This window comes from Venturia canescens, chromosome 1, assembly GCF_019457755.1.
Source record: "Venturia canescens isolate UGA chromosome 1, ASM1945775v1, whole genome shotgun sequence".
Lineage (NCBI taxonomy): Eukaryota > Metazoa > Arthropoda > Insecta > Hymenoptera > Ichneumonidae > Venturia > Venturia canescens.
In genome coordinates, this window is record NC_057421.1 from 23,915,849 (window position 1) to 23,942,850 (window position 27,002).

The following is a 27,002-nucleotide window of genomic DNA, read 5'->3' on the forward strand; positions in this document are numbered from 1 at the left end:
AGTTGATTTCGAGCCTTGACATCGCGGTCATATTCGCACCCAATGATACGTAGACAGGCGAGACAACTCTGTCGGTATTGTAAACGAATTTATATGCGGGAGGAGCAGGCTTCGGTGCGCAGACCGCTTGAGTTAATTGGTCGGCTTTAGCCGTGACTCCGAAGCTGTTAATCTTCTAAATTCAGTTTGGCAGGCTCATTCCAGGTAACTGTAGCTAATCCTTCTTGAATGTTATCCCTGTTCAACCGAAAGCCAATCCATGCACGGAGAAAACGGATTTGTTTTGTACAGTAAGGAATGATAAATGATTTTTCAAGAACTTCAAAAGTATTTAGCCATCGATTACAAGCAGCATAGTATTTTTTGAACTTTTCCATTTTTCGTCCCTTTAATTCTAAACAGCTTTATGTAGATAGCAAAAAGTGATGCACCTGAGAACTATATTTCGTTTTGTTTTCGAGTGTTATTCATCGTGTCAGACTAGGACTTACTGACCAGTGAAAATGTACTGTAGATCACACATTTTGACTTTCAACACAGTAAATTCTATGATAAATACACGAATGTACACCGGATACGTGTGACATTTTCCCATGCATATAGTTTTTTTTCAGTGTTACCCGAGCAAACTTTACAATATAAACATTTGAAGTGACTGAAAAGATTTTTCACTACAGTACCTGAGAAACAAAAATTGTTGATTCAATAACAATTGATGTTAATGCAAGAGTTTTCTTCATTTAACTGCAATGTTTTTGGAGAGAATGAATCCGCAGTTTGATCCAAAACTCTTTCGTTCGTTAAGGAGTTTCGGTACAGTAAGCCAAAATGCTTAGGTTATTTTGAAATTTTTTTCCATATGTTCGTCGATAATGCCAAGGCTCACCTGCAAAAATTGAGATTGATTCACAACACAGTTTTTGAGAAATAAATTTTTTTATGAAGCATTTTAACACGGGATTAGATGGCACAAACCACATTTTTTTTTTCTCGTAATTTAAAAAATGCTTACACATTAAAAAGAAAAACACCAACTTCCACGTTGTATTAAACTGATAATTGTGTTAAATTTTCAAGAAGTTTCTCTGCATATAGTTTGTTAGATTTTCGTAAAAACAAATTACTGAACTGCTCATTTTCCATTGACTCGCCACGGTCGAAGAAAGTAACGACAACGTTGCATTATGCCAGGATCGGCGCGAAATTTCAAACGGTCAAGTGGAGTGGATGGATGAGGTTACGTGTATCGTATGAAACCGAGCAATATTCATATTTTGTCCAACCTCTGTCCACTGGAGCAAGTGGCAAGCGCGTGAGGCTGTGCTCGATCTCTTTGCACTTTTTCTGCCCTACTAATTTATCGATAATACGTCTTAAGACACGGCTCTCACGATCTTTTGTTTTCTTCATAATGTCTGGAGGAGAATTGACCCAGACGCAGCAATGAATTATGAACGACTCTGCCGAACGGAGCAACTAACCTAAATGTTCCGCGTAGCCCAGTAGGGATGACTCAACCAGTTTTTTTCCCCTGGAATATTGGAACATTCCACAGTGTGTTCGAGAGTTTCCACCCCATAAAAAGTCCCACGACCCTCCCAGGCTATTAACGCCGTTTGTATTTTTCACGCTCTGCTAATCAACGCTAAATATGGAAAGAGCAATCAGGCAAACTTCCAACGACCATTAGAAAACTCGGTAGATGGCATCAGAGAGCGATTTCCACAACACCGATTGTCGCTATAAAAGTGTCTGGGAATACCGAACCAAAACCACTGTCGACTGGCTTATTAGTAAGCAAGCTTCTCAGTCAATCTACTGTCCTGGACTTGTAAGGATTTGGAAACACGTGTGACTCAACAAATTTTTTCTCAGCGCACTTATCATATATCCCCCCCCTGCTGGCAAGTTTGTCAGGCGTGGTGAAGCCCCCATCGATGCGGAAAGATCATCCCTCTTTTGTCAAAGACCACACAGAGAAATACAAAGAATAAGCACACTCTACGCTCAACCGAAGGCTTTGGCCTCTACCAATTCCCTTTTCCCCTTCGCCCTCTCGCACATATATACTCGCAATATCGGCCTTTTTCTCGCTACACGTTTCGAGGTGGTTTATAGAAGGTTACAGGAAATGACCGGTGAGTCGAGGGGTTAAAGCTACTATACTGAAAACGGGGGCGTAACGAAAGCCTTCGCCGCGAAGACGAAGCCACTCGTGGCCCGTAAAACAGTCCCCGGAGGGTTCTCGTATTCGTACTCTCGTTTCTCTCGGAACTCGAGTTACCTCGCACGCTGTGCATATAACATTCGTATCTTTGGTCGTCTCGCACGTCACGTAAATCGCCGAGCTGATAAAAATGTTTGATGTACATGTGAAAAAATGATGTGCATGCGATCCTCGCGAGTACAGGTCGAAAATATCGGCCGCCCTACTTATTCAAGTTTTTCTCCGCCCGCTCAACGTCGTCTTCTCCGCACTTATTATTTTCATGAAATATTCAACATGTTGAAATATCGTAGGTCGAATGTCTCAATCAATCGCTTTTGAGGCCAGTTACGAAAATACTTTTGGCTTCACTCGTCGCACCTATTCGACCCTCGATCGATTTCGATATTATTCCCAATCCCCCTAGACTGACACGGTAAAATACTCGGAAGAAAATTGGAGAGAAAAAAATCATTTCGAAGGATCAAGAAAAGCCGGAAAAGATGCTGAAAGGAAAGCAATAAAAAAACGCGATGCGAGCCCCTGCGTCTGGAGAGGGCGCACAACTTTTCTCCCTTATTGCAGTACACGAAATTCCCGCCCGAAACGCCGGAACAACCCTCGAGTAAACCCTCAATTTTTCTCCCCGCTTCTAGGCGACTCTCGCCACTGCGAGGGTCGACGCTCTTTCCTTCCGTCGTGACACTACTGCAGTCACAGTGAAAATGTATTGCACACGCGTCTTGTACAGGCTCCTAAAGAGCCATCGTCTTCCAGGCTACGTACGAGTGGAAAAAGTCACGTGCCATCTCGTGCAATCGATTTTCCGTCCCATCATATCTCATTTTTCATCTACGCGTGGAAGTATCTCGCTTCGTCGAGATTTCATAGAGAAGCAACGGATTTACCGAACCCTCTTCAACGTCAAGTTTTCGACATCGAAAGACAGAGGTAGAAACGGATAAAACGTCGTAATATTCATGCCCTGTCGATAATCCGTATTTTCAAATTTTAAGTACAAGGTGATGTAACGTTACTTCGTCTTTAAGAGGGTTACGTGTCTGGGAAGAAAATCTGAACAAGTGTCAAAACGGAACCCAAAAGTATGCGAACAAAGATGGAAAGTTTCTGGCGGTAGAGCGAGAAAGGAGAATTTTTCGAGTAGACCCCAATGTCCTGATTCTCAAACTTACTATTTCAAGGGGTTTCGACGTTGAAGCGTATAACGTCGTAAGCATCGTCGTATCGATGTCGTAACAAATTTTATCATAAAAGTGCGAGGGTAACTCCTATCAGACGTGTCCCACATTCATCCGGGGCTGGAATTTACCCAGCTTCTTCTTTGCTCGTATTTTTCTCCTCCATCGGGTTCGAGACTTCGAAGTTTCGTGTGTGTGTATAGGGGAGACCGGAGCAAAACGGGGTACTCCAAAAGTTGCGGAAATTGTTTTTTTCGTCTGGCAATTCGGTGTATTCTTCGAAAATGACAAAAAATGACACGCCTTTCAAATTTATAAAAAAGATATCCAAAAGGAAGAAAAGTCAAAGTGTACTGCACTGAAGTTGCAGCGAAAACAAAAATTTCGCCGATTTTTAAGGGGTACCCCAACGTCCCCAGAGATTGATTTTCCTTATTTCGAAAGTTGCAAAAAATCCAGTACCTTTCTTACTGTCTGAGAGTAAGAAACAGACGAAATTTCTCAAACTTAAAAATTATGATGTGTCCTTGGGTACTCCGCTTTGTCCCGGTCTCCCCGATATAATGCGTACGAAGATGTATCGAAAGGATGGTGTGTACGGCCGACTGCATCACACGAGGAGACGCGATACGGAGGACCTCGCAGGGCAAACGCGAGGGAGCATATTACATACGCGAACGAGCCACCCTATTTTTCTGCCCTCCCCCTTCGTCCCTATCGCGCTCTAACCCTGTCTGTAAATAAGGGAGATTGTACGACGGACACACCTAGAGCGTTGAAGCGAGAGTACCCTTATACGATACGCTTGCTCACACCAGAGCTCCTGCTGCGGTAAAATAACCACCCTCTCATTGTTAAAGATTCTTCGTTCCCAGCACAAACGTGTACAGGCGATTCCACTCGAAGGAGGCACGATCTTGAGCGTTGAAAATTCTATTTTCTTAGATCGTTCTTATTTTTAACAAAACGTGATAAAAATAAGAATGCAATCATAAAAAAATCTTGATGCCCGGAGCACTTTCGTCATTCTTGTTGAGCCTGTTGTCCAATTGACTTTTCGTACTCTTGCTAACAACATTTCCCCGACTGTTTCTATCAGGGTTTTTTTGTTAGGGCAGTAGAAACGAGTCTCGAATAGTAATTGGTCTCTCGCCAAACTCTCGCCAATTTAAATTGGCCAGATTGATATTAACGAGCCCGTATTGATCCTTGGTGCAGCGAACTTTCATGTGGTTCACGGCGAAAAACTCCTTCTCGCGTGCCGATGCACCGCTGACGCGTGCTCAACCACTGTGTGCTACGTCAACCACGTCCCGAACCAAGAGAGGAGCAGCAGAGAGATAAAGTTAGAAGGGGAGGAAGACAGAGTTGAGCTTTTGCGAGACTGTGCAAGGGAGAAACCGAAGGAAATAGGCACAGCCGCTCCCTGCACGTTTCCCGTCGAATTTCTGCCCTGCCTCGAAAAACTTTGTTCCATCTGGGTTACCGTTTCCCAGCTTAACACGAATTTCCGATGAAATTGGAGAATTTTAATTTCTCTTTGATCCCCAAAAGGTCACCAATCGAGTGAGTCATTTTCAAATGAGAGCGACCACCCCTGACTGAAAGAGTTAACAAAATGATCGAAGACCTTCGTCTGCTGTCAGTATTTCGGAGATGGCTCGATTGCTGATAAATTAAAAAAAAAAATTATCCTACATTTTATGATTAGTTCCGTGGGAAGCGGTGCAAAAATAACACGATCAAACGGTATGCATAAAAAGAAAAGGGAAAAAAACAATAGAAACTCTTTTTTTAGTAACAAGAAAAAAAATATAAGAGTTTAGCATCGAGATATCATTCATCGCACACCTTATTAATATTCGTTTTCAATATAATCAACTCCACGCACATTCATTCAACTATTATTTAAAAAAAAAAAAACAATATCAACAAAAATTGTATTAAAAAACTTTTCAATTTGTTCATTCTTATTGTATTTAAACTGGTTTAAATAAATTGGGGTTTTAAGCCTTTTAAAGGCTTTTTCCCAAACATTGACTTTATAACTTCATGTAATTTAATTTACAAATTTTAACTTTATATGAAGCAAACAAGTTTTATCTGGAAATTATTATTTTACTATGATCACGCAATTGAAATTGCCTTGGAGAAAAGGAAAAAGCGATTTTTATTAACTCGAGAGTCCCCTATTTTGTCGCTACCTACACACTGTCTGCAGTACTATGTTTGCGCCAAAGTTGCCACGAAATGAGATCATCTGCAGTCGTCGCATGTAGGCCGTTTAAGGCACTGTAATTTATTACAATTTACATGCACACAACGCATATGATTTTTATATGATGCATTCACATGTATACCAACAAGTAGTATAAGAATAAGTGACGTAGGCGTACGTAGAGAGCCAGGTGCATAACCCATCGGCGGTTCATTCGTTTATTTGAGCTCTATAGACGGTGCCAACCTCAAACTGAAGGTGCAAATCGATATTGCGATTATCCACAGCCGCCCGAAAGAAACAGGGAAATAAAAGAGGGTCGAGGGAAGTTTTTTTGCCTTCTCTGTACCACATTATTGCCGTCTACGACAGCTTCAGCGCAAATTCGATTATCGCGTTCCTCCTCTTGGAATCACATTAAAATGTGCTGACCCCTTTAGGAAGTGGGAAATAGAAAACACAGTGTGACACGGCTCCCAGTTATCGAGTGTGAAAAAAGCCGGCTGGTGCCTCCAATTACTGTAGCAATAACCATTTTCACGAAACCGAGAATATGTACGTTGGCCAACTATTTAGGGCATTTATCGATACATGCCTGGGCATTTTCGCCGCAATAACGCGCGTAAAGTTGCCCTTCGCTCCAATACACGCTTGATCGACCAATATCTTTCCAGCACGAAGCTTTTCGACGGAGACTCGTTCGTATTTTCATCAACACTCAAAGTCTTTTATATTTTCGAGCTTTTATGAGCGATCCAAAATTTTGACTCGTTTTCTCTTTTCATACTCCCATGATTGAATGAATCACCATCATTTTTTTCATGCGCTATTCATTTAGAGCGACTCTTTCAATCATTTTGTTGTATGATCGTTGAGTCTTATTTTTCTAGTTGATGCGCTGCAGTTTTTTATGAGTAGAGAGAATTTTTTTTTAAATCTGTGCAACTCCCTGCTGCGGCGTCTCACTGAAGTCCATCCAGTCACTGTAACTTCTCATGTTTTTCAAAAAGCATTTTCGTTTAGTCCAATTTCAGTTGTACTGGATTTGGAATGAGTAAAAACTTTGACACTTGGAACTTGAACGAACGTTGAAAAACGGCGTAATATTTGCCCTTTCAGTTTATCAGTTTAGTAACGATTGTAATGATTCCGTCAGTGCAAACGAAACGATTTTGGAACACCCCGAAGCCAGAAGGTTGAAGTGTCCCGCTCCGGAACTGCTGCGTAACGTTTACGTAACAAACATCCGACAAGAATCACATAATTTCGGCTAGTTACTTAAATGCGAAAGGTAATTAAATCCTCTGCAAATGTGGTTGAAATTTCTCGTCTCAGGGGAGTTGGTTAAAGGGATTGTACTGCATGGCAATAGCGGGCGGAGATTACCGGTCATCGATGGTAGCGAGAAAGCGAATGGTCTAACTTAAGCCTCAAACCTTAACATCAGATACCTTAATTCCTATTCAAGTTTTGAAACACGAGGGCGGAGATTGTGGTACAAAGCCTCGCTCCTTCCGCTTCGAGACTAACGGGTACGCAGGCTCTGGGAAGGGAAAAGCTCGGTATTCATAGCCTTAGTCGTTGTAGTTATACCAACAGCGAGAACGGTGAAATAGAGGGAGTGCATAAACCTCACAGATGTCTCTGCATAGGGCCACGAGCGAAACGCTTGACTGTCTTATATATAATACATATTGCAACTGCAAGAGGAAGGCAGAGAAAGAGAGGAAGAGAGGAGAGGACGTTAAGTCGATAATAAAGTGGTCACGTAGACTACCCTCATCGTACGTAGTAGAACTGTACGCGAGTGGAGTTATACGATGCCACGATGTATGCGAGTCTTACTCCACTATACCGAAGGGATTTCAAATTCTTTTTTATGGAATTACAAAATTTCCTAAATTCTTTCCACGAGTTTTATTATTTTATAATATTTTTATAAGGTTTCGCTATCAGAGATGTGTTCGTTTTTACAATTGTTTGTAGACTGTCGTAAAATTGTAAGATAAAATTACCATTTTTTGGTGGTATTTAGTGAGAGTGATAAATACTGATTGACCTTGAGTTCCACCATAGTTATGTGAAAATCATATTGAAAGCGAATCCCCATCACCGGACGCGGATTCTTATTGATCGATTGATGAATTCTTCAAACCTGATAGCGCTCGCAGCGTATTCTTAGACCGACGAAAATAGCAATCCCACTGAAAAAAGAGAAAAGTCGCATCACATGGACATATTCGCTTGAAATTTTTAGTGCGTTGACTTGCATTCGTGCGACGTTCAGTCATTGGAAAGTACTTGGATTAACCCCGTTTTCGTGTACGACATAAGCCTCTCAAAGAAAACATTTGAGATTAAAAATTTGTCAGTATCTTGACTGCTTCACAAAATTGTGGCATTTTTTCCCATCGAGTTCTCTTCTGATTCATCTCCCCCTGCCTCCCTAGAACGCCTGCTCCATTTATCTTCTTTTTTCACTTCTCACGGGCCATTACGGTCCAGATTTATTGTTCAAAATTCGTCAGGAGCTCTCAGTTTTTTTGGCACTACAGTATGAACAATACATTGAAATAATAAAAAACCTGCATCCTCTTGTAAATCAGAAGTTCCCCGGCTGCGGATGATTTATTGAAATTTGATCGATAACATTGGAGTTGTAAGTAATAAAACTCACGTGAAAACACGCTGGCAAATTAATGAACCAACTTTTCCCCCTTTCTCTGAGTTTTCTTCGATAAAAAGTTGAACAAACACTTTTGGATGATTTAATGCGGTTTTTATCGATTTTCACCATGCAACGAGTTAAATTTCTGACTTTGCTCTCTTCTTCTGGGTTCAGGCGGTGACTATTTGGAAATGTGACTGAAGAAATTTTCAGTTTCGCTCCAGCACTATTTATCGTTTATTTAGCCGCTCGTTCACTAATTCAACCAAAAAGACTAGAAACGTGAAAATCTGACTAATAAACTCGTTCAAGACTGTTAGCCTGCAAAAGTATAATTTCTGTCTCGCTGCATTTGCCAGTTGGAAAATAAACGAAACCAGGAACACGTCAATGACCGAATTGTTGAGCCTCGTTAAGCTACAACCCGCAAATATTGATGCTCATTAGCGATCATTAATCAACTCGAAAGAGAACACAATCAGTCAAATTTGTTCTTTGCTGGACGTGATGCTGGCAGATTGGAAATAAAATAAACTGTAGCATAATACAAATTTATCGAATCCTGTAAAAAAAAGTTCGAAAATCGTAGTCAATGAAAAATTTCAATAAAGAGCGCAAAAGCGGCCAAGAAATCGTAATTTCTCGCTGTTTTTCTTCCGCCACAAACTCAGTCCATAAATAGCCCAAGATCTGGAGCGATAAAAGGTTGAACGAAAAGAAAAAAGAAAAATGAAATAATAGGGAAAGGGACATTCCGGGTCGTTCTATTTTAACCGATCAACAGTCGCGGCGTTCTCGCCTGTGTGTGATAACGTGAATTTCATCAGTGGTAAACAGTGTCAAAATCGATATTTTCAATATATATTTAAGTAACGTAACTTGCACATAGCAAGCTCGACTCGTTTAACAATTAATTACTACCTCTCAGCGGTTTGTATAACCGTGTCGCACGGATAAATGTCCTCATACGTATATATGTATGCACGTATACATGGAAAAGTACTACAGGCTCGTTTGCAATCGAGCGAAAGCACCCGCGGTACTTGAAATGATGAAGTAACAACGATATAACGAACTGCTGGTGTCGTAGCTGCGTCCCTTAACATCGAGGTCGCGAACGCCATCTATAAAAACGAGCACGAGTTCTCTTTCGTCATTTATACATGTATGTATATGACATATTTTAATATAACCGGCGTGTCACGATGGACAATCATAAATCCAATAGTTCCCAAGTGAAAAGCCTCTGAGAGCGAGCCACCAGTGGCTCGAGCGGCTTCTTCAAACCTCTTCAGATTTAGTCAGATAAAAGACCCGAGATTTCTCAAGATCGGTTGTGGACAAAAAGTTTCGCGAAGCCCATCTTTAGGGTGGATAATAGGGCATTTTTTTGTCTTCGTAATCGAGGCATCGTTTTTCGATCTACGCTTCAGGGCGATCGGAGATGTGTATTTGTGGGAGATTGGAAAAATTTTAAAAATAACAAATGTATTTTGAAAACGATTGAGAAAAAAATGCAAATTTTCACGTAGCACGCATTTTTTATTCTCAATTGAAAGACTCTGTCATCGACTAGTTTGGAAGGTTTTTAACACCATTTTTGGAACAGCAGTTTTTTCACGTGTCCTGCTTCATTGAATCCGAAAGAGAGTCTTTCTGGTTTTTCGGAAATTTCAAAGTCCCATAAACATTGTTTGAAATTCTAATAATTTGAAATTTTTATTGGCTTTACATTTTAGTGAAAGCTTTTTATCTACTCGAAGAATTCTTTGTTCGTCTGCTAGCACTCAATACTCGGTTCTCTCAAGCTGATAACTTCTCCTTCACCTTTCCACTGGCCGGCACATAAAAAAACCTCTCCTCCACGAAATTTGTCTGCTCGAATAAAGTTCGAGATTGATCGTAAATCCTACTTGTAAATCGGTTTTGAGTTTAGTCTTAAAACTTTTTTCTATAACTTTTTATCTTGTTTCACGGCGAGATACTCAAATTCCATAATTTTCATGAGTTTGACGAATATAATTATTTTCACGAAAACTCGAAAACGTCGAGTTCAGCCAAATTTTTTAATCGTCAATAACCTTGATTGTAAATTACAGGTGATCCTTGTGAAATGGAACGAGCCCTATCAAAAGTTGGCCTCATGCGACAGTTCGGGAGTTATATTCGTTTGGATAAAGTACGACGGACGTTGGAGCATCGAATTGATAAACGACCGGAGCACACCGGTCACGCACTTTTCGTGGTCCCACGATGGAAGAATGGCCCTTATATGTTACCGGGTAAGTTGACACAATATTACTCCAAATCAACGATAAAAATCACGTGTGTTGCATACCGTATGAGTATGAGGATGGAAACAGTTGGAATATAGTCACGTTGATCGAAAAAGTCGTGAAGATATTATCCAGAAATATGGCTACGTCTAGTGAAGCAAAAAGGAAAATGTTTTTTGTTGTTCTATATAAAAAAAAAAAAAAAAAAAAAAGTGAATCCTTTGTGACCCAGACGAAGGCAGTTTTGCTGGAAAATAGTTGTAGCCCTTGACACTTGGGATATCAACTTTCGTATCTTTATATCCAAAAAATATCCACTAAAGGTTCGGTAAACGGAGCTCTGGGTTCGCGGGGCTCTACTAGTCTCGGTAAAATGTCATGGAAAAAATGCAGCTCGTGACACTAAAAGCGTTTGTCATTGTGAAAAAGATCGATAAATACTAAGCCATCTAAAATTCCTAGCTACCGACTAAACCAATGAGGTTCCACTTTATACGCTGACGCTCGCAAATATCAGGATTTGACCTTGTTCCGTTACTGCTCTCTCTCCCCCTCGCTCTTTCTCTCTTCATTCTCGCTTTTTCACTCTCCCTGCCTCATGCCGGTTTCTCGTCCTCGTTTTCGCTCTCGCAAAGTTATACGATCCGGTTGATGGGACATCGGGAGGGAGTTTCGTTGCCAAAACTCAATTTCAGCCCTGCTGTCGTCCTTGTCGACGTGGCGACGTAGCCTCCGCGATTTAAAACTCCGAGATAGTTGATCGTGTTCTGGATTCTTTTATTATATATCCCTTGGTAAAATGTTTCCTTGTATTTTCCACTCAGTGATCGACTAGTTCCTTCTCCAACCTCGCTTTTTCTCTCTCTTCCAAGCTTTGGAATAATAAATATATAATGACGCGTTTACACTTTTAATGGGGACAAGGAGCATGAATAAAACTGGCTGCAACATTGTCAGAAGTTTCGCCTAAAATTATCGTGAACTTCAACCATTCTGAGCAGATAATTAAAATCTGTTAAATGTATCGAATTCTTGACCACTTGTGAGAAACTTTTTTTCATTCCTTTCAGGACGGATTCGTGTTGGTCGGTAGCGTTGCTGGGCAGAGGTACTGGTCCTCGATGCTCAACGATGAGGCAACGATCACCTGCGGTATTTGGACCCCTGACGATCAGCTGGTAAAAGAAACTTATTTATCCTCAAGGAAGATCATGCGTTACTTGTGATTGAAAAAAGCAACTTTTTCCTCTTTTCATGATCAAAGAAACGATTAAAATTTATTCTCGCAATTATTTAAATTATGTGTTACTTATTTGCTGAGATTGATCAATTTTCAATATAATGATAATAATTAAAATACTTTCGTTGTAAAATCATCGAGCAAAATGTGACAACAGCCATTTTATATTTATAAGCGTATGCATATCTATATTTTAAACCAGCTGGCTCATGGCATTGTCAGACCTTCCATCGTTTATGACGTTATTACTCATTAGCCTCAAATAAGTGTTTTTCTTTTTCCATTTCCAAGTGATTTTCACCGGTGACAAGGTTTTCTCAAGACATCATAGATATTTCAAAACATTTTATTGTCTTGTTCTTGTTTTTGGCTCTTTAAAGTTGGGAGGATCCTATTTCATTAAATCCAAATCGTCACACAGAAAGTGCGCCTGTCATAAGAGCCTGTGTTAACGAACCTTCAAAAAAAGTGATTTTCGTTAATTTTTTTCTCGACAATTAGACGGTAGATCCTATAATAATTACGGGAATAAATGTCTCATCCTATCAATTACCATACGGCGTGCCACCAAAATGAGTGATCGTTTAAATTCTGTTACAAAATTTTTTTCATAATCACCGTTGAAAATAATTTCCGGTCATTGAAAACAGTTCCGGAGATCGAGAAACATTGTTGGGTACTGATCCGCTTGGAAAATAGCAGGATCAGACAGCCGCTCACGTGTTATTTTTTTAAAATGATTTCACTGCAGCGAGAGCGTAACTGATTTAATTGAATGAAGCATAATTTGGATAAGTTCATTACGTCAAAATCTGTAAACTCGCATTGAAATCGACCAGGTTTATTTCGGCACGACCGCCGGTCAATTAATCGTGATGGACGTTCACGGTGCGATGGTCTCGGAGGTCCAGCTAGCAGCTGGTGTTACATCGATGGCTTGGAGTGCCGAGAAATTCAAAATGGAAGAGGGCGACGACGACGTATCGGGAAATGCTGCTCAACAAGGTTAATCACTTTACGTCACATTATCCTAGAAATGCACTTAAAAAAATCGGATATTTCGTGATGAAGATTGATGAGCTGATCAATGTCACCATTTTTTTTCCTCCGCACACTCATTCTACCAAATATTATAGAATTCCTGAGAAATTCGTGAACTCGAACAGAATCGATACAGTCGTGCTCGACTGAAATGCACTTTATTTTGGTCAATCTCGAAGGACGCACTTATCGACGATATCTCAATAACCATTCCACTGATTTCACGGACCATCATTTTCAATTAACCTCAACTGTTTCGTGATTTCGCTTCTTTGGAGTACGAGGCAGAGATTCATTTCGAAAAACATACCAAAACCAAATAAAATCAACGGGTTTGTCCAAAAATGAAAAGTGAAAGTGAAATCAACTTTGCCGGGAGTTTCGAGGCCTGTTTTTTCAGTGGAATGTCAGCTTCAACTTGCGATAGGAATTCTGTCGAAAAACATTTTGTACTTCGAGAGTATGCAATTGAGCCTAGAAGCTTCGGACGATGAACAGTGTAGCTGTTCTTGGTCCTTGTCAATACCGTTCTGCTAATCTCATTTCTTGGAACGTCAATCGGTTCTTTCAGGTCTGCTCGGAACGTAACGAGTTACTTTGGAATCTCGTAAAATTTATTGTTAATTCAGTTGTTCCCTAATCGACCAACTTGCTTTGGAAAACAACAAAAAAACGTGGCGTTGCGTTTCGAGGGCTGTATTCCAAAAAATTTGATAAAACACTATCACCGACTTGCCAACGCGCGTTAAAGTAGTTCGGCCGTTCTATGACTAGTCAAGTTAGCGACTACTTTATGTTGATTTAATTCAAGTCTAAATTATTAATAAAATTAATAAAAACTTACATTGAGAATATTTTTATCACGAGAATGCAATAAAATGTTATAAAAATATCACAAAAGATAAAATTTATACTTCATAACTTGACTAGTTAATGATTGAGTCCGACACTTTAAATACACAACATAAATCTAGGGAACATTTTTATTGTGCGAAAGAAAGTTTATATCGGTGTAATGGCACCGAGAAAAAGGAATGGTCAATTCATTAAAAAAAAAGCGAAGCCACTAGACGAATGAAAGCACGTGAGTCGGTCTTAAAAATAAATTTGATGAAATTCTCGTGATTCCCGACTTTGCCCGAAGTTCAATCCGCTGTTACCAGCAGTCCAACGTAATGACTAAAATCCGCTTTCGACGCGTCAAAAACTAAAGTCTTTTCAAGTTTTCTTTCTCAAAAGCCGCATAAGGTAATGTTTTTTTAACGAAACGGAATCTGTGATGAATTTTCTTCACGATAAAAACTTTCCCGAAGCCCGAACACCGTAAAACTTTATCACAATTAATGTTATTGTGAGTTCTCCCATAAGGTACCGTGTTAGAGAATCAAAATTGTAGATGAAATAATTCAAAATTTTGCCCCGTATGAAGCCCCGGAACTGTGCTTATCGTTATCGGGGGACCTTGAACTGTCACTTACCGCAAAAAAAGTGGACCTTCACCGGACTTTATCAAACGGCTGAGCTACTTTAACTCATTAGTTATATTGAACTGAGAAAATCAAAGCGTCGAAATAAATGAATCGATCGATTACTCTGTTCTTGGCAGATGAACGAAGTTACATCCTCGCTGTTTGTCTGGCTAACGGCAATATCGTGATGCTTCGTTCATTCGATGATTTATCGCCGATTACCGTGAAGACTGGTCTGAAAGCCCCGCTCCACGCGGAATGGAGTAATTCGCGTAAGCTCCTCGCTATCGCCGGTACAAAAGATTGCGAGGTCTTTCAAACGAATCCGCAGGAATACACGAATCTATTGAAATTTTACTCCGATTCCGGCAGTCTCGTCTATAGAACAACAATTCCATACACTCAGGTATTATCCTTGACAATCGATTCGCCTTCGTACATCATCGTGAATAATATAATAATATGAAGAATGGGACTATGATTGCACGTGATATTTGATCTGATTTTGTGCCATTTAATATAAAATTTATACGTAACTTATTTTAAATCCAATTGTGACGATCGAAGAAGTTCCTCATGTGAACGTTATATTTACTCAATTTATTAACGAGTATTTGGAAATTACAGTACAGAGAATAAAAATGGGACGACTTTTGTTTCGGGATAAATCAATAATAAAACAAGTATGTTTTATTGATGCTTGAAATGTTGCATTTCAGTGTCAAGTATCGGCGCTGACATGGGGTCACAATGACAGGCGATTGTTCGTTGCGACAGGTGCACGTGTTCACGCGGCATGGGTGTCACGGTAAAAACGAATAATAATTATTCATTATTCTAATAAATCCGTTAAGCGCACACGGGATTGTTATTTTATGGAATGAATAGCGAGAAACGAGCGCGTCGAAGTGACGTGGAAAATCGATTGGCGCACAAAACTCTTTCATACATTCGACAGATTTTCTTACGTCAATCATCCTCCTCGCTCTATTATTATCTGGGGCTTTTTTTACACGCATACCCAGGAGGGTGGGTTCACTGCAATTGTTGTCGAGGCTCACCGTACGTGCAGCCCTCGCACGTGAATCTAGTGTACAACAATTACCTCTTCCACCTAGACTCAGGGCCCTCGTAGCAGCCCTTTTCGCCAGTACCATAAGGTAAGTTTATCAAAATATTCAACGAGAAACGATCATCGATGAATTTCTGCTCAGCACGTAACAGAATTCCAAAATATTTTTACTCTGTTTTTATAATTTTTACTCTGTTTAATAGCAAATTCCTACGATTAAAAAAAAAAAAAAAAAAAAAAAACTGTAAATACCACTAATAATTTTACACATGAAAATCCGATTGAAAATGGTTTTCGTATCGAGGGGGCAGGTTTTCAATACACGATTGAGAGCCTGTGTAAACAGTGTAAACGTTGGAATTTTAGGCGTTTTTTGTTTATTTTATAAATAAAAATTTGTTGGTTGGATTTAAGTAAAACCTTGTACACGTACTTTGCATACTCGGAAGTACTCGAAACGATTTTTTCTTTATTTTTTTCAAGGTATTTTTTTGTACAATAGTGTGTTGAAAATGGCACCCCTTGAATCGGCGCTGACAGCAAATCTCGAAAATGGAACATCTCTGGAAAAAAAACCAAAAAGATTCTTAAAATGTACGCTATTAGCTGTCGCATGACGCAGGGGATTTTCAAAATATTGTTTAGAAAAAATATGGCGACCATTGGAAGAAAAAAATCACAATTTTTGTGGATTTCTCAGTGGAAATTGTTTATAAGAGAAGAAGAAAAAAAGTTATCAAAAAAAGGGCTACGTTCGAGTGGTACCATTTTCAACAGCCCATTGTACAAAAATATACCATTAAAAAAATGTAAAAAAAAATGTTTTCCAGTACTTCTGAGTTCTGAGAAAAACACTGTTCATACAGCCCTTAAGAATGAACGAAAAGCCACGATCACAGTTCGTAACGTGTGCCTTAGAAATAATGAAAATACAAAGAAACGCAAGAAAAACATTCCAACTGCACGAGTCGATATTGAGAAAAAAATTTTTTTTTGTACGTGACAGACTTTTTTCGAGAGAGAAGGGGAGGGGGGGGGGGGGCCGCGGTGCCCGTGAAAAATGAGACAATAAAATGAGCGTGAAACAAGTTTGGCGATAGCCCGACTCGCCAAAGAAAATAGGAAATAAGTTGTTCTGAAATTCAATAAAATTTGGCTCGTTTTCCCAAAGGTCATGCGTACCGGAGCCAAGAGAATTGAGAAGATTCGTTTCTCGTCCACCGCCCGGGGGTGGACGATTGCATTGTACGATGTTGAGACACGCGGGTGAGCCAGCGCCGTGTTACACCCTGTATTTGGAATATCTTGGTGGTTTGGTGCCCTTATTGAAGGGCCGTAGAACGAGCAAAATAAGACCAGAGTTCGTGATATTCGATCCACAAAGCCAGGACACTCTGAACGTGCCGGAATACACGAGCCAATTTCCCTCGTTCAGCGATGGCTCGGACACGGAGAAAGACACCGCCGAACTTTGCGGTTCACCGAGAAATAGAAGAAAAAATCGTCGTAGAAGGGACGAGAAAACAAACAACGAGGAATCTGATGATTTGGCCTACGTCGACACACTGCCGGAGGTAAAAACGAAAATACAAATTATCCCAAACGCTTCCTTCAGTAACGTTCAATCTTTGAAAGTTTTTTTTCCCCTAATGGCTTCTGCGATTTCTCTTTGGCAGCACGCGAGATTGGTCGAGGTCACGTCCAATATTTGGGGCACGAAATTCAAGATTCACGGCCTTGCTGATTCCGTACCAGCTAATCTTGGCCAAGTCACCTACAGAACTTCTTTATTACATCTCCAACCACGTCAGATGACACTTGTTATGACCGAGCTCCGTGATGATTTGCCTGCAGGTACAAATTCCTATTTCTGCTTAACCCCGCAGCGACAAAATGGAGAGCATTCGATCACACATCATTTTTTCAAATGGTCAAACGAAAGTTATTTCGTTGATGTGATTCGTGCCCACCTCAATTTTCATTATGCTCTCTATTTTTCACTCTCGAGATTTAAAATCAACTTCAAAGCTCTTATTTTCTTTCGTTGCAAATGTACGTAAAAAACCTTAAAAATTCAAAGTTAGATTCACGGTTGCGTGAAACTTCAAACCCCGGGCTCACATGGCAAGGAGCCAAAAGTTTTGTTTCACCACCTTCTGGAAGGAGCCAACGAATTGTACGAGTGAAAAATATTTTGTGTCCACAAGCGTGAATTATATTTAAAGTACATAAAGAATTGAATAATATCGTGAATGTCCGGAATGAGAAAATGGCGAAGAATTATTGGAATACGAAGTGAAACGTGACTATTAATTCCACAGGACCTGATCCAACCTTCAATCCAAATCTCTTTTCCGAGGACGAGGAGGAGACGTTTCAGGAGCCACAAGACGCAACAAGAATGAGTTCGGAGGCGCAACAAGCTCCTCCCGTGGCGCCGATGACACCCCGAAACACGAGGTTGAATCCATCGAACAGGCCAAAGTCACAGACATCGAATCCATTTTTAACGACGGACGCGTCCCTGCCCCCGGTATTGGCAAGAGCCGAAAGCTACGAGGAGGAATTTCCATACGTTGATTTTCAAGACATGGTTAATTTTTGTGAAAATTTACGTGCAGCATCGAGCAACACGTACAGAACTCCGCCTCGTCACAATGCGCCAAGATGTTGCGACGTGCCCGCGCTTCAGTCGCCGAAGAACGCGGTTGCCCCGACGCAAACGTTGATAGCCACGTCGAATCCAGGAACCGATTACGCCGGTAACATGCAACGCGTTAAGACAGCGTTGGCCGATCAGCAAACAAGTATGGCGATGAGAAAGGAGCTCGAGAACAACAAGATCAATCAGAATTCCGACGAGAAAACCAACCTGGCAAGTTGCCCGTCCAATATCATCCCAACGTCCATACAAAACGGTCAGAATTCCGTAGTTGGCAGTCCTCACAACGGACGATCTTGCCCACCAAGTTCGATAATAAACAGCATCAACGGTAGCACCAATTGCTCCCAATCGCAGCAACATTATCTTAGTTCACCGAGTCCCCAGAGCCTCGTGTTGCAAACGTGTCAGACTTACATACACGCGAAAAACAGTATAAAAGCCGGTAACTGCGTTCTCGCTAATCTCGGCTCGCCTTCTTCGAACGCCGGACAGATGGGAAGCTTCGCAAAGAACGTTCTCGGCTCTCCGAACGGCCCCGGCTCGCCGACGTGTTCTCATCAATTACCCGGTAACTCCGAGCAGTGTCACTTTGGCTCGACGACCGCTTGCTCCGCTGGCCAATGTGTCAATAAACGGAAAGCGGAAATTAAGGCGTTGAGCTGTTGCGGTAAAGCTGGAGCGAATCATACGAACCAAGTGGGTGTTTCGGGCGGAAAAAAAGACGAGATGCGGTGCATCGACGAGGAAAATGCTCGTTTCGAGGCCGATTTCGTTGGTCAGTTGAGAGGCGTTCATAGGACGCCTACGGTCGCCAGCATAGGTCCGCTCTGTCCGACTCTCGATCCAATCGTCCGGAGCTGTAGCGTCGGTTACCTCGATTTCGTTGATATTCAAATGGTGCCCTGCGACGTCGCCCTGGAAATGTTGCGCAGAGAAACTCCCAACAAGCGACTCGTTCTCGTATCGAGGAAAACGAAGAAACGAAGAAAAAATAAAGCGCCCAACGAAACGACGAGCCCGCAGTGCGCGAAACCGCGCTTGAGAACTTGCGGCAAGTCCCGGAGCTTGGACTCCGGCGACATGTTCCCAAGCACCGAGCACATTTCACTTCCGCCAAAGTTGCCGGAACACGTGGAAGAAGCCGGGGGCGCTGACGTCGGCGAAAGCCCCGAGGACAGGTCGACCGAGCTGGACGACAACGAAGAAGCCTGGGAAAATATCAAAGGCGAAGATTCTGAACAGTCTAAAGAAGCTGTTGAAGAATCTCGGGACGAGTTGAGGAAAGAGCCGAGCGATTCACCAGTCAGGTCAGTTCGAACCATGAACGAAGCATTTGTCGATAAATTTACTCGAGCAATCGATAAAAAAAAGATTTTTGTAGCGGCTCGTTGGCATCGTCGCTGGACGGCTTAGCGGCGAGACTCCGAGATTTTGACGAGAGCCATTCCCTCCCACCGCCTTCACCGCGCCCGACCTCGAGGTTACCGAGAAGTTCGCCGAGTAGTCCAGCCCCCTCGAAAAAGGGCAAGAGACCGGCCTCGGCCTCGCCGATCAGAAGAAGATTGTTGTCGAGTCCGTTGCTCAGCAGAAGAGCACGGAAGAGCCGGGGCGAAAGCTCGGACGACGAGGGACTCGTTCAAGACGAGACGTCGAGAAGTTACAGAAATTTGGAAACTTTCCAGAAAGCTCAACTGCGTCAGAAGGTTGGTCATGAGGAAAAAGTCTGTTTACGAAGGTGGCTAACTTCACTAGATAAATTATATTATTCTCGTATTTGACGATAAATAGAGTAATCTCGATTCGCAGCTGAAGCAACGAGGCGTGGGCACCTCTGGATACAAAACCGAGGTCACCAGGCGAGAATTGGTCATGCATAATAAAGCACCCATGTGGAATGAATCCAGTCAGGTCTATCAGCTCGACTTTGGTGGCAGGGTCACACAGGAAAGCGCAAAAAACTTTCAAATCGAATTCCGAGGCAAACAGGTCAGTTACTTTCATTCTTCGATCAATATTTTTATTATTTCGTTTGTCTTTCTCAACGATTTACGATTCACTGGATTCTCAACCATGCGCACTAAAATCAATCTCGATATGAAATTCAATTTCGATAATTGCATGATACTCTTTCAACAAATTCTTCATAAATTACAAATCCATAAATTTTTACTAATCGATTATCTAATTTTGGGGGGAACAAAACAAAATCAGGTGATGCAGTTTGGAAGAATAGACGGAAACGCTTACACACTGGACTTCCAATATCCATTCAGTGCACTTCAAGCGTTTGCCGTTGCTCTGGCAAACGTGACGCAACGGCTCAAGTAACCATCAATCTCCAGTACTACAATATATGTACGAAATTGGTTATAATCGATGACGTTTGAAAGAATTATTTATTTTTTTCTCAAAAAATTTGACGTTTGTGCTTTTTTCTATTAAGACAATCGTCTCTTCGTTGACCTCGGAGTCTTTCTCGATACTCAGGATTTAAAAAATTGAGCGAGTACCTTTTCTGAAACTTGTTCAGTGCAATAGTAGATTCACAAAACTATGAAAATATTCGAATCTCTGAATGTTTGCTAAATTCCTCAACGACTGAATTCTCAAAATACTATTTCGAAGAGTCTTATTTGAAAAAATGTTCATTCCTTTCGGTGGATCCAACGCTATGGAGCCGTATGTTCTTTTTTTCTGATTACAGATCAGTACGAAATTTGGAATACGAGTATTCAAGCACGACTGTGGTTCATTGATGGCGGAACGAAAAGGAAGTCCTACGAAGCTGACCTTGTGGAAATTAGAGGCTACTTGGATGTATGATCATGTCCAACAATGTCGCGAGGAGCATTTCCAAAAAATTCTATTTCCTTCTCGAAACCTCGTTTTAGAACGACAAAAATCTAGTAAATTCGAGTTTCACGCTGCGAGTACAATCCCAAACAGTGCAACGCAGCACTGCAGACCCGTCTTTGATTTGCCGATTGGGAACAGTTGAAAAAAAATAACAATTTATCAGTTCTTTATAAATGATAATTACCAGTTTTAACCTCAGTAATTTTCGGACATTATTGCGCGATCAAAGTATCCAAAATAACCTTTTCCGAAAGCTCCTTCTGGAGAACAGTTTCTTTGCAATATTTTCCTCAAACGATTGACGAAGAATTCAGTAAGCCGAGTATGGTATCCGCGTCGAATACAATTGCTCGATTGTCACCGTCCAAAAGAATGAAAAAAAAAATATTGTTTTTCGAAATCTCGATTCGCTCGATTTTTTCGTTCTCGTATTATAGTTCATAAGCGACGTTAACGTGTAGCCACGCTGTTGATATATTACAGAAAAAAATAAAAATGTGCTGCATTTTCAGAAACAAACACGACGATCCCCTCCACCCCGAACCCACGCGATCGTGGCACCAGAATTTTATATATGAAAAACGATTAATACGTTGAAGCTCGCTGCTTGAAAATGCGACCTCTTCATTTGTTCAACTCTAATTTCGTTTTAATTTTTATTACACGAGTGCGATCGGCATCGCCTCGGTTGATAACGATTATTATTCCACCGAAATCGATTGCAACAATAACAACAACAAGAACACGTATCCCATAAATTTATCTTAAGTCACACAAACCATTCGATTCGAACAATACGAGTATTGAACAAACGAATACTTGTCGTGCCGAGAAGCCTAATCGATAGAAAGAAAACCTGCTCGGAGCCTACGAAGGAATTAACGACGAGACAAAAAAAATATTCAATAAGCGAAAATACGGTATTTGAACGAGGCAATTATTGAGGCTATAAGAAAATTTATATCATCATTTTCATCGTCAATGTTATTATTAAAATTATTGAAGTTTTTATTATAATTATGAAAACAAGAAAAACAAACAATTAATGCCTCAGATATGCGTGAACTCGCTGTAATGTAAAAAAAACACTCACACACATACACACACACACATTTTTGTCGGATATGCAACAATAATAAAATAATCGACCTTAACCGTTGATAGATCATGAATTATTTGAATTTATAGATTAAAGCGTAATATGTATAATTAATGGATCGAAATAATAAAACGGAAACGGTCAGCGAGCAACGGTTGCTTTGTAATGCATACATACATATAATGCGTATGTTTGCATATATATGTATGTATGTACGTCGTACATGTTAATCTAATGTGGTCAGTGTTGAGTTCGCCTTAGCAGAATATTGCAATGTTGAGACTTGAGATTAAAAAATTGACGTAATAACGGGAAGAAAGAAAAAATAATATGAATTAAGATAAATGCGCCCCAGCCTTTCACGTTTTGGGTACGAAGCGACGAGCTCGGAATATCACTTCGTTATATTCGGATTTATTATTGTGCGAATTTTCATTGAATTTGATTATTTTACTCGATTTACTCGATCGAGGGGAAATGCTGCCCGGATAGATATATTAGTGTTGTTGAAAAGTTAGCTTGGTAATGTTTCTTCGTTCGTCGAGTTCATTTTAATTGATTTTCGATTGTTTGTTTTTTTATTCATCCAATTGCGCAATATTTTAGAAAATTTTCAAAATTTTGGCCATTCCAAGAAAAATTAGAGATTCAACGACCGAAGAGTTGACACATCGATGATTGTTTTTAAGCAGTAAGAAACATTAGTTGCTTTTTTTTCGTGGTAAATAATCAATGTTGTAAAGCGAGCATGTTTATAACTTTGTTGCAATGTTTCAACGGTCAACGCATTTGACCATTCATTTGACACCTTGGTTGATCACATACATTCATATTTGTATAGCAAGGCCTGAGAAATATGTCGCAATAATCAGCGCTGTCAACCGCGTTGACGACATTCTACAATAGTGTTTATTTTGCACGGGTTTAAAATCCGAGCTACATTTTTTGTGCATATCGTCCTTAATAAGTGCGGAGCAATAACTGACCTAACGAATGTCTAATTCGAAACCCAAAAATCGGTAGTTCGAATGAAATCCATTGAGGTTTTGCTAGGATCGTGGCTATTTTATAAGGTCGAAAAACTTAAACTCTAGTTAGAGTTCAATCGTCTTATGCGATATACAAAACTGAGGAGATTCCCATTTTTTGAAAATTATTTTTAGAGTCTCCAGAAATTACACGAAAATTGTCATTGCAATGGGATTTTTCAGTTTCTATCCGGTGTGTCCAATCTCGTTGAGGATAAAAAGTGATAAAAATGATTTTAGACAAATTGTATATCAATGTACCTTAATAATCATATTTTCATCTCAGGCCTAGCTCAATTAACATAAAAATGATTATGCTACCTTAAGCGTTTCGATTGTGTTAGAATGTCTATATCTATAGCTACGTTGCGAAAAAAAACATTTTTTTAAATGTGCTATATACATATACATAGTGATGATATATTTATATATATCAACGAGCGATCAGCTTCTCGATAATGGGCGAAGAAGTGTAAACTTTATGACTGAAAATCTGTGGTTACGATGAAAGTTTACATAACCCAACAAAAAACAACAGTATTTTTTTTCTTATATTATATGGCATGGAGGGGGCATTGTTGATTGGTTTTTATTGCCATACATAGTGCGCTAACGATTATTCTGTATATGTGCATCTCGCAATTTTGTTACCGAATACCATTTAACGATTAACAAAATATTTGTAAATAAAAAAGAAGTAATTGGCAAAATTTGTTGTCTTGTTCTTATTTAAAAAGAGAACATAAATCATAATTAAGGAATTTGAATAAAGTTTTACCTGGCGATTTATTATTTGGAAAAAAATACCTCTCCGCGGGGAGTCTCTCGCCTGTTGACTCTTTTTTCGACTGCTTCTAACCGACACGTTGAAAAAAAAAATCATTCTAGCCACAGAATATTTTATCATCCAATTTCTTCAATGTTGTAACCTCAATTCGAATATAGTTCCATCATATGTCTGAATTTTATTGTAAAAATTGAAGTAAGGGTAAAACATGTCGGGTAAAACGATGGCCCGGATCGTATAATTAATCGCGTATGTATTTTTTTTGACATATTTTACTTCTTTAACAGAAATATTTCTACCAAAATTCAATTCTACCTGAAAAATCTCTACCAAAATTCATTTATACCGAAAAAATCTTGTCCCGTAAAATTTCTGCTATGAAAAGTCGTTACGTGGGAGTTGTGTGCTATGAAAATAAAATTTTTGAGTATAAATGAACTTTGATAAAGATATTCCTGCGGTAGAATTGAATTTTGGTAAAAATGTTTCTGGTGGAGATTTAACTGTGCGATTTTATTTCTGTGCATAAAAGTTTGCAGAGCCTAAGCCTGGAACATCGGCGGCTTTTACGATTATAGTAGAAACGAAATTGCCGACGTGGCAGAGTTCCGTAAGATAAACTCTTATTTCCCGAGTTGACCGCTATAAAAAAGCGTCCGTAAACGCTAAAACGTGTTCGATTTGAAATGAACGCGGTGACGCTGGTTGCATTCACGCCATGTTCGACTTGGTGCGATTACAAAATAGCGGAACCAACAGTGATGTTGTTCTTTTTCAATTACTCGACGAAATAACACTGGATTCATCGAAAAGTGAAGACAGCGAAACAAGCAGTAGTACGATAACAGAGATAACAGACGATTCTCTCTGTGGATGCGTTCAACCACTTGAACGTCGGGAGCAGTCGGGAGCGTTGAGAACACAATTCTAAACGCACCCATCTAAACGCTTGTAGCGTTTACAACGCCAAGTCGAAAACGCTATCAGCGTCCAAGTAGAATGTACCCCTTATTCCCTCTTCCTGCAGACTGACTAGTGGCGCCGCAATTGTTGACGGAGGTAGCGCAAAAATTGTTGATATATGAGATCGATTTGGTTATGCAGAACTTAACAACTTAGCCTAATGTCGGGGTCTAGTTCCAAATGTCAATACAGATGTCGCTAGAGTTGTTTTCTTCGAAAGATTCGACGACAGAGATTCTCTCGATTTTGTTGGTAATTGAATTCAAGAGTTGGTTTCGTGTTAAACGATACATTACAGTTCGACCAGAAACATTTCTACCAAAATTTAATTGTACCAGAAACATCTATACCAAAATTCATCTATACACCCAACAAATCAAGTTTCATATTTATACCATGAACCAAATACTACCCCTTAACAACTGCACCATGAATTTAATTTTTATTGCACAGCTACCACATATCAACACTCCGCCAGAACTTTCTATTCGTAAATGTATAAACTATAACGACTGTACCATGAAAATAAATAATTTAAAAAATGTCCACCAGAAAATATTTCTACTCCAAAAATGTTCTATCATATTACGTCACTACCTCACTTTTTTTGGTGAAGTAGTTTTCCAGGTTAAAAATAAAAAAATATTAATTAAAATTTGATAAAAATACCTTAATATATAAATATTAGAGCGCCACAAATAATGTATAATTTTCATGGATGATCATAATTTATTCAACGGTTCGGTATATACATTTTTGTGTATTGATAATTATGGCAATTAATCGGTGAATATTTACGAATGGATTTTGGGTAATTGTTCGGTTTGTTTTCGTTCTTCACGTGTTTACGTTTCACGCGTTTACGCTTGGTCGTGTTTGGACTATTCGCTATAGCCAGCGTGTCATAGTAGCAGAGCGGAGTGGGGATAGAGGCGTTCGGTCAGCCAGCGGGAGAGAGGGGCGACGGGCGGACACCGGGCGGAGCTCGAGACCGGGGAGAGGCGCAGCGCGTAGCAGGCGCAACATGATTCGCTTCACTCACCGCCCGGCGGGCGTAGGGTGAGGACTGGCGTGGAACGTAAGCGTGCTGTTATCGCTACGCATTGTACATTCTAGTGCATTGAGAAAACGGGGCACGAAATACGACACGTGTAATCCTACTTTATCCTGAATAACTAAAATAATCTTTTTTTACCATTTAATTTTTTTCAATCAATCGATAAAAAACTAAAATAGAAACCAATAAAAATTTGTAGCGGTCATAATTTTATCAATTATTGTAACTTTAACAGTTATTTCATAATTTTAAGAGTAAATTCAATCTCGCTGAAGCAACTGATCGGTTACCTAAATTACAAAATAAAAGAACTTAAGATCATGCGAATCGATAAAAGATACGAAAACACAACGTAACGAATATTAATGTTGAAATTTAATAAAAAATAATGATTCGTTCCTTGTCAATATACATTTTTTTTCTTTAATTTCTGAGATTCCTTTTTTTGACGCAACTATAGATAAGCCGATATAGGGAAGTCCTCGCACTCGATGTTATTATTATTACAAAATTTGCACATGAATGAATATTTATAAAATTTTGATAATTCGTGAAAAATAGTATCGAGGCAAGGGCCAGTAACAGAAAGAGTTTAGTGACGCCTGTAACATAGCTTCGAGAGTCTTGTGTATGCTCGCACGCGCGCGTGTCCGCAAGCGAGCTAAGATGCAAGCATACCCCGAGCAACGCAACGCAAAGCAAAGCACCTAACGCACGGTCCTAAAGCCATGGGGTTGTCGGCAAGCGAAGACGGACAGTCAGTAAATCTACTCCATTGTGGATAGTTTGACACAGTTCCGAGTTCGATATAGTTTCTGTATCACTTTGAAGTCGCGCAGGCAAGATTCCATGCAGATAAGTCGGAGTTGCAAACGCTGCACGCTAAGCAATGCACGCAACGCGTATAACCGCAGCTATGTACAGCATTACGAATAGTTTTTACTAGTCAAATGCTAACAATAGGACGCGAGCAACCGACCACGCGTGCACGCACGCGGGCACACTCGATTCTCTATGAAACGGTGGTACAGGTTTTGTCACTACAATTGTTTTTGTTACTCGACATATTGGCTTATCCATTTGCACGAAAACGGTTTTTTGGGGAAAAAACCTAGGGAAGAGTAGGCAAAGAAGAGCCCTCCCTGAAAATGGGGATAC

The 27,002-nt window shown here is 40.1% G+C and overlaps 1 protein-coding gene across 4 annotated transcripts in view; it reads left to right on the plus strand.

Moving 5' to 3' along the window:
- The window catches only part of Tusp (WD40 superfamily protein Tusp), a 43,261-nt gene extending 19,514 nt beyond the window's left edge, over window positions 1-23,747 (plus strand). Inside the window, exons 3-15 of one of the 4 annotated variants that reach the window (XM_043433528.1) lie at window positions 10,391-10,573; window positions 11,638-11,745; window positions 12,647-12,812; window positions 14,455-14,723; window positions 15,037-15,125; window positions 15,343-15,477; window positions 16,561-16,963; window positions 17,066-17,243; window positions 17,711-19,361; window positions 19,436-19,757; window positions 19,843-20,040; window positions 20,266-20,378; window positions 20,759-23,747. In XM_043433528.1, coding sequence (XP_043289463.1) covers window positions 10,391-10,573; window positions 11,638-11,745; window positions 12,647-12,812; window positions 14,455-14,723; window positions 15,037-15,125; window positions 15,343-15,477; window positions 16,561-16,963; window positions 17,066-17,243; window positions 17,711-19,361; window positions 19,436-19,757; window positions 19,843-20,040; window positions 20,266-20,378; window positions 20,759-20,810 — 3,867 coding nt within the window. In that variant the 3' untranslated portion in view covers window positions 20,811-23,747. Of the gene's footprint in view, window positions 1-10,390; window positions 10,574-11,637; window positions 11,746-12,646; window positions 12,813-14,454; window positions 14,724-15,036; window positions 15,126-15,342; window positions 15,478-16,560; window positions 16,964-17,065; window positions 17,244-17,710; window positions 19,362-19,435; window positions 19,758-19,842; window positions 20,041-20,265; window positions 20,410-20,758 lie in introns of all 4 variants that reach the window. The other 3 variants (XM_043433530.1, XM_043433532.1, XM_043433529.1) reach the window with 3 other exon arrangements.
- The last annotated feature ends 3,255 nt before the right edge of the window (window positions 23,748-27,002 follow it).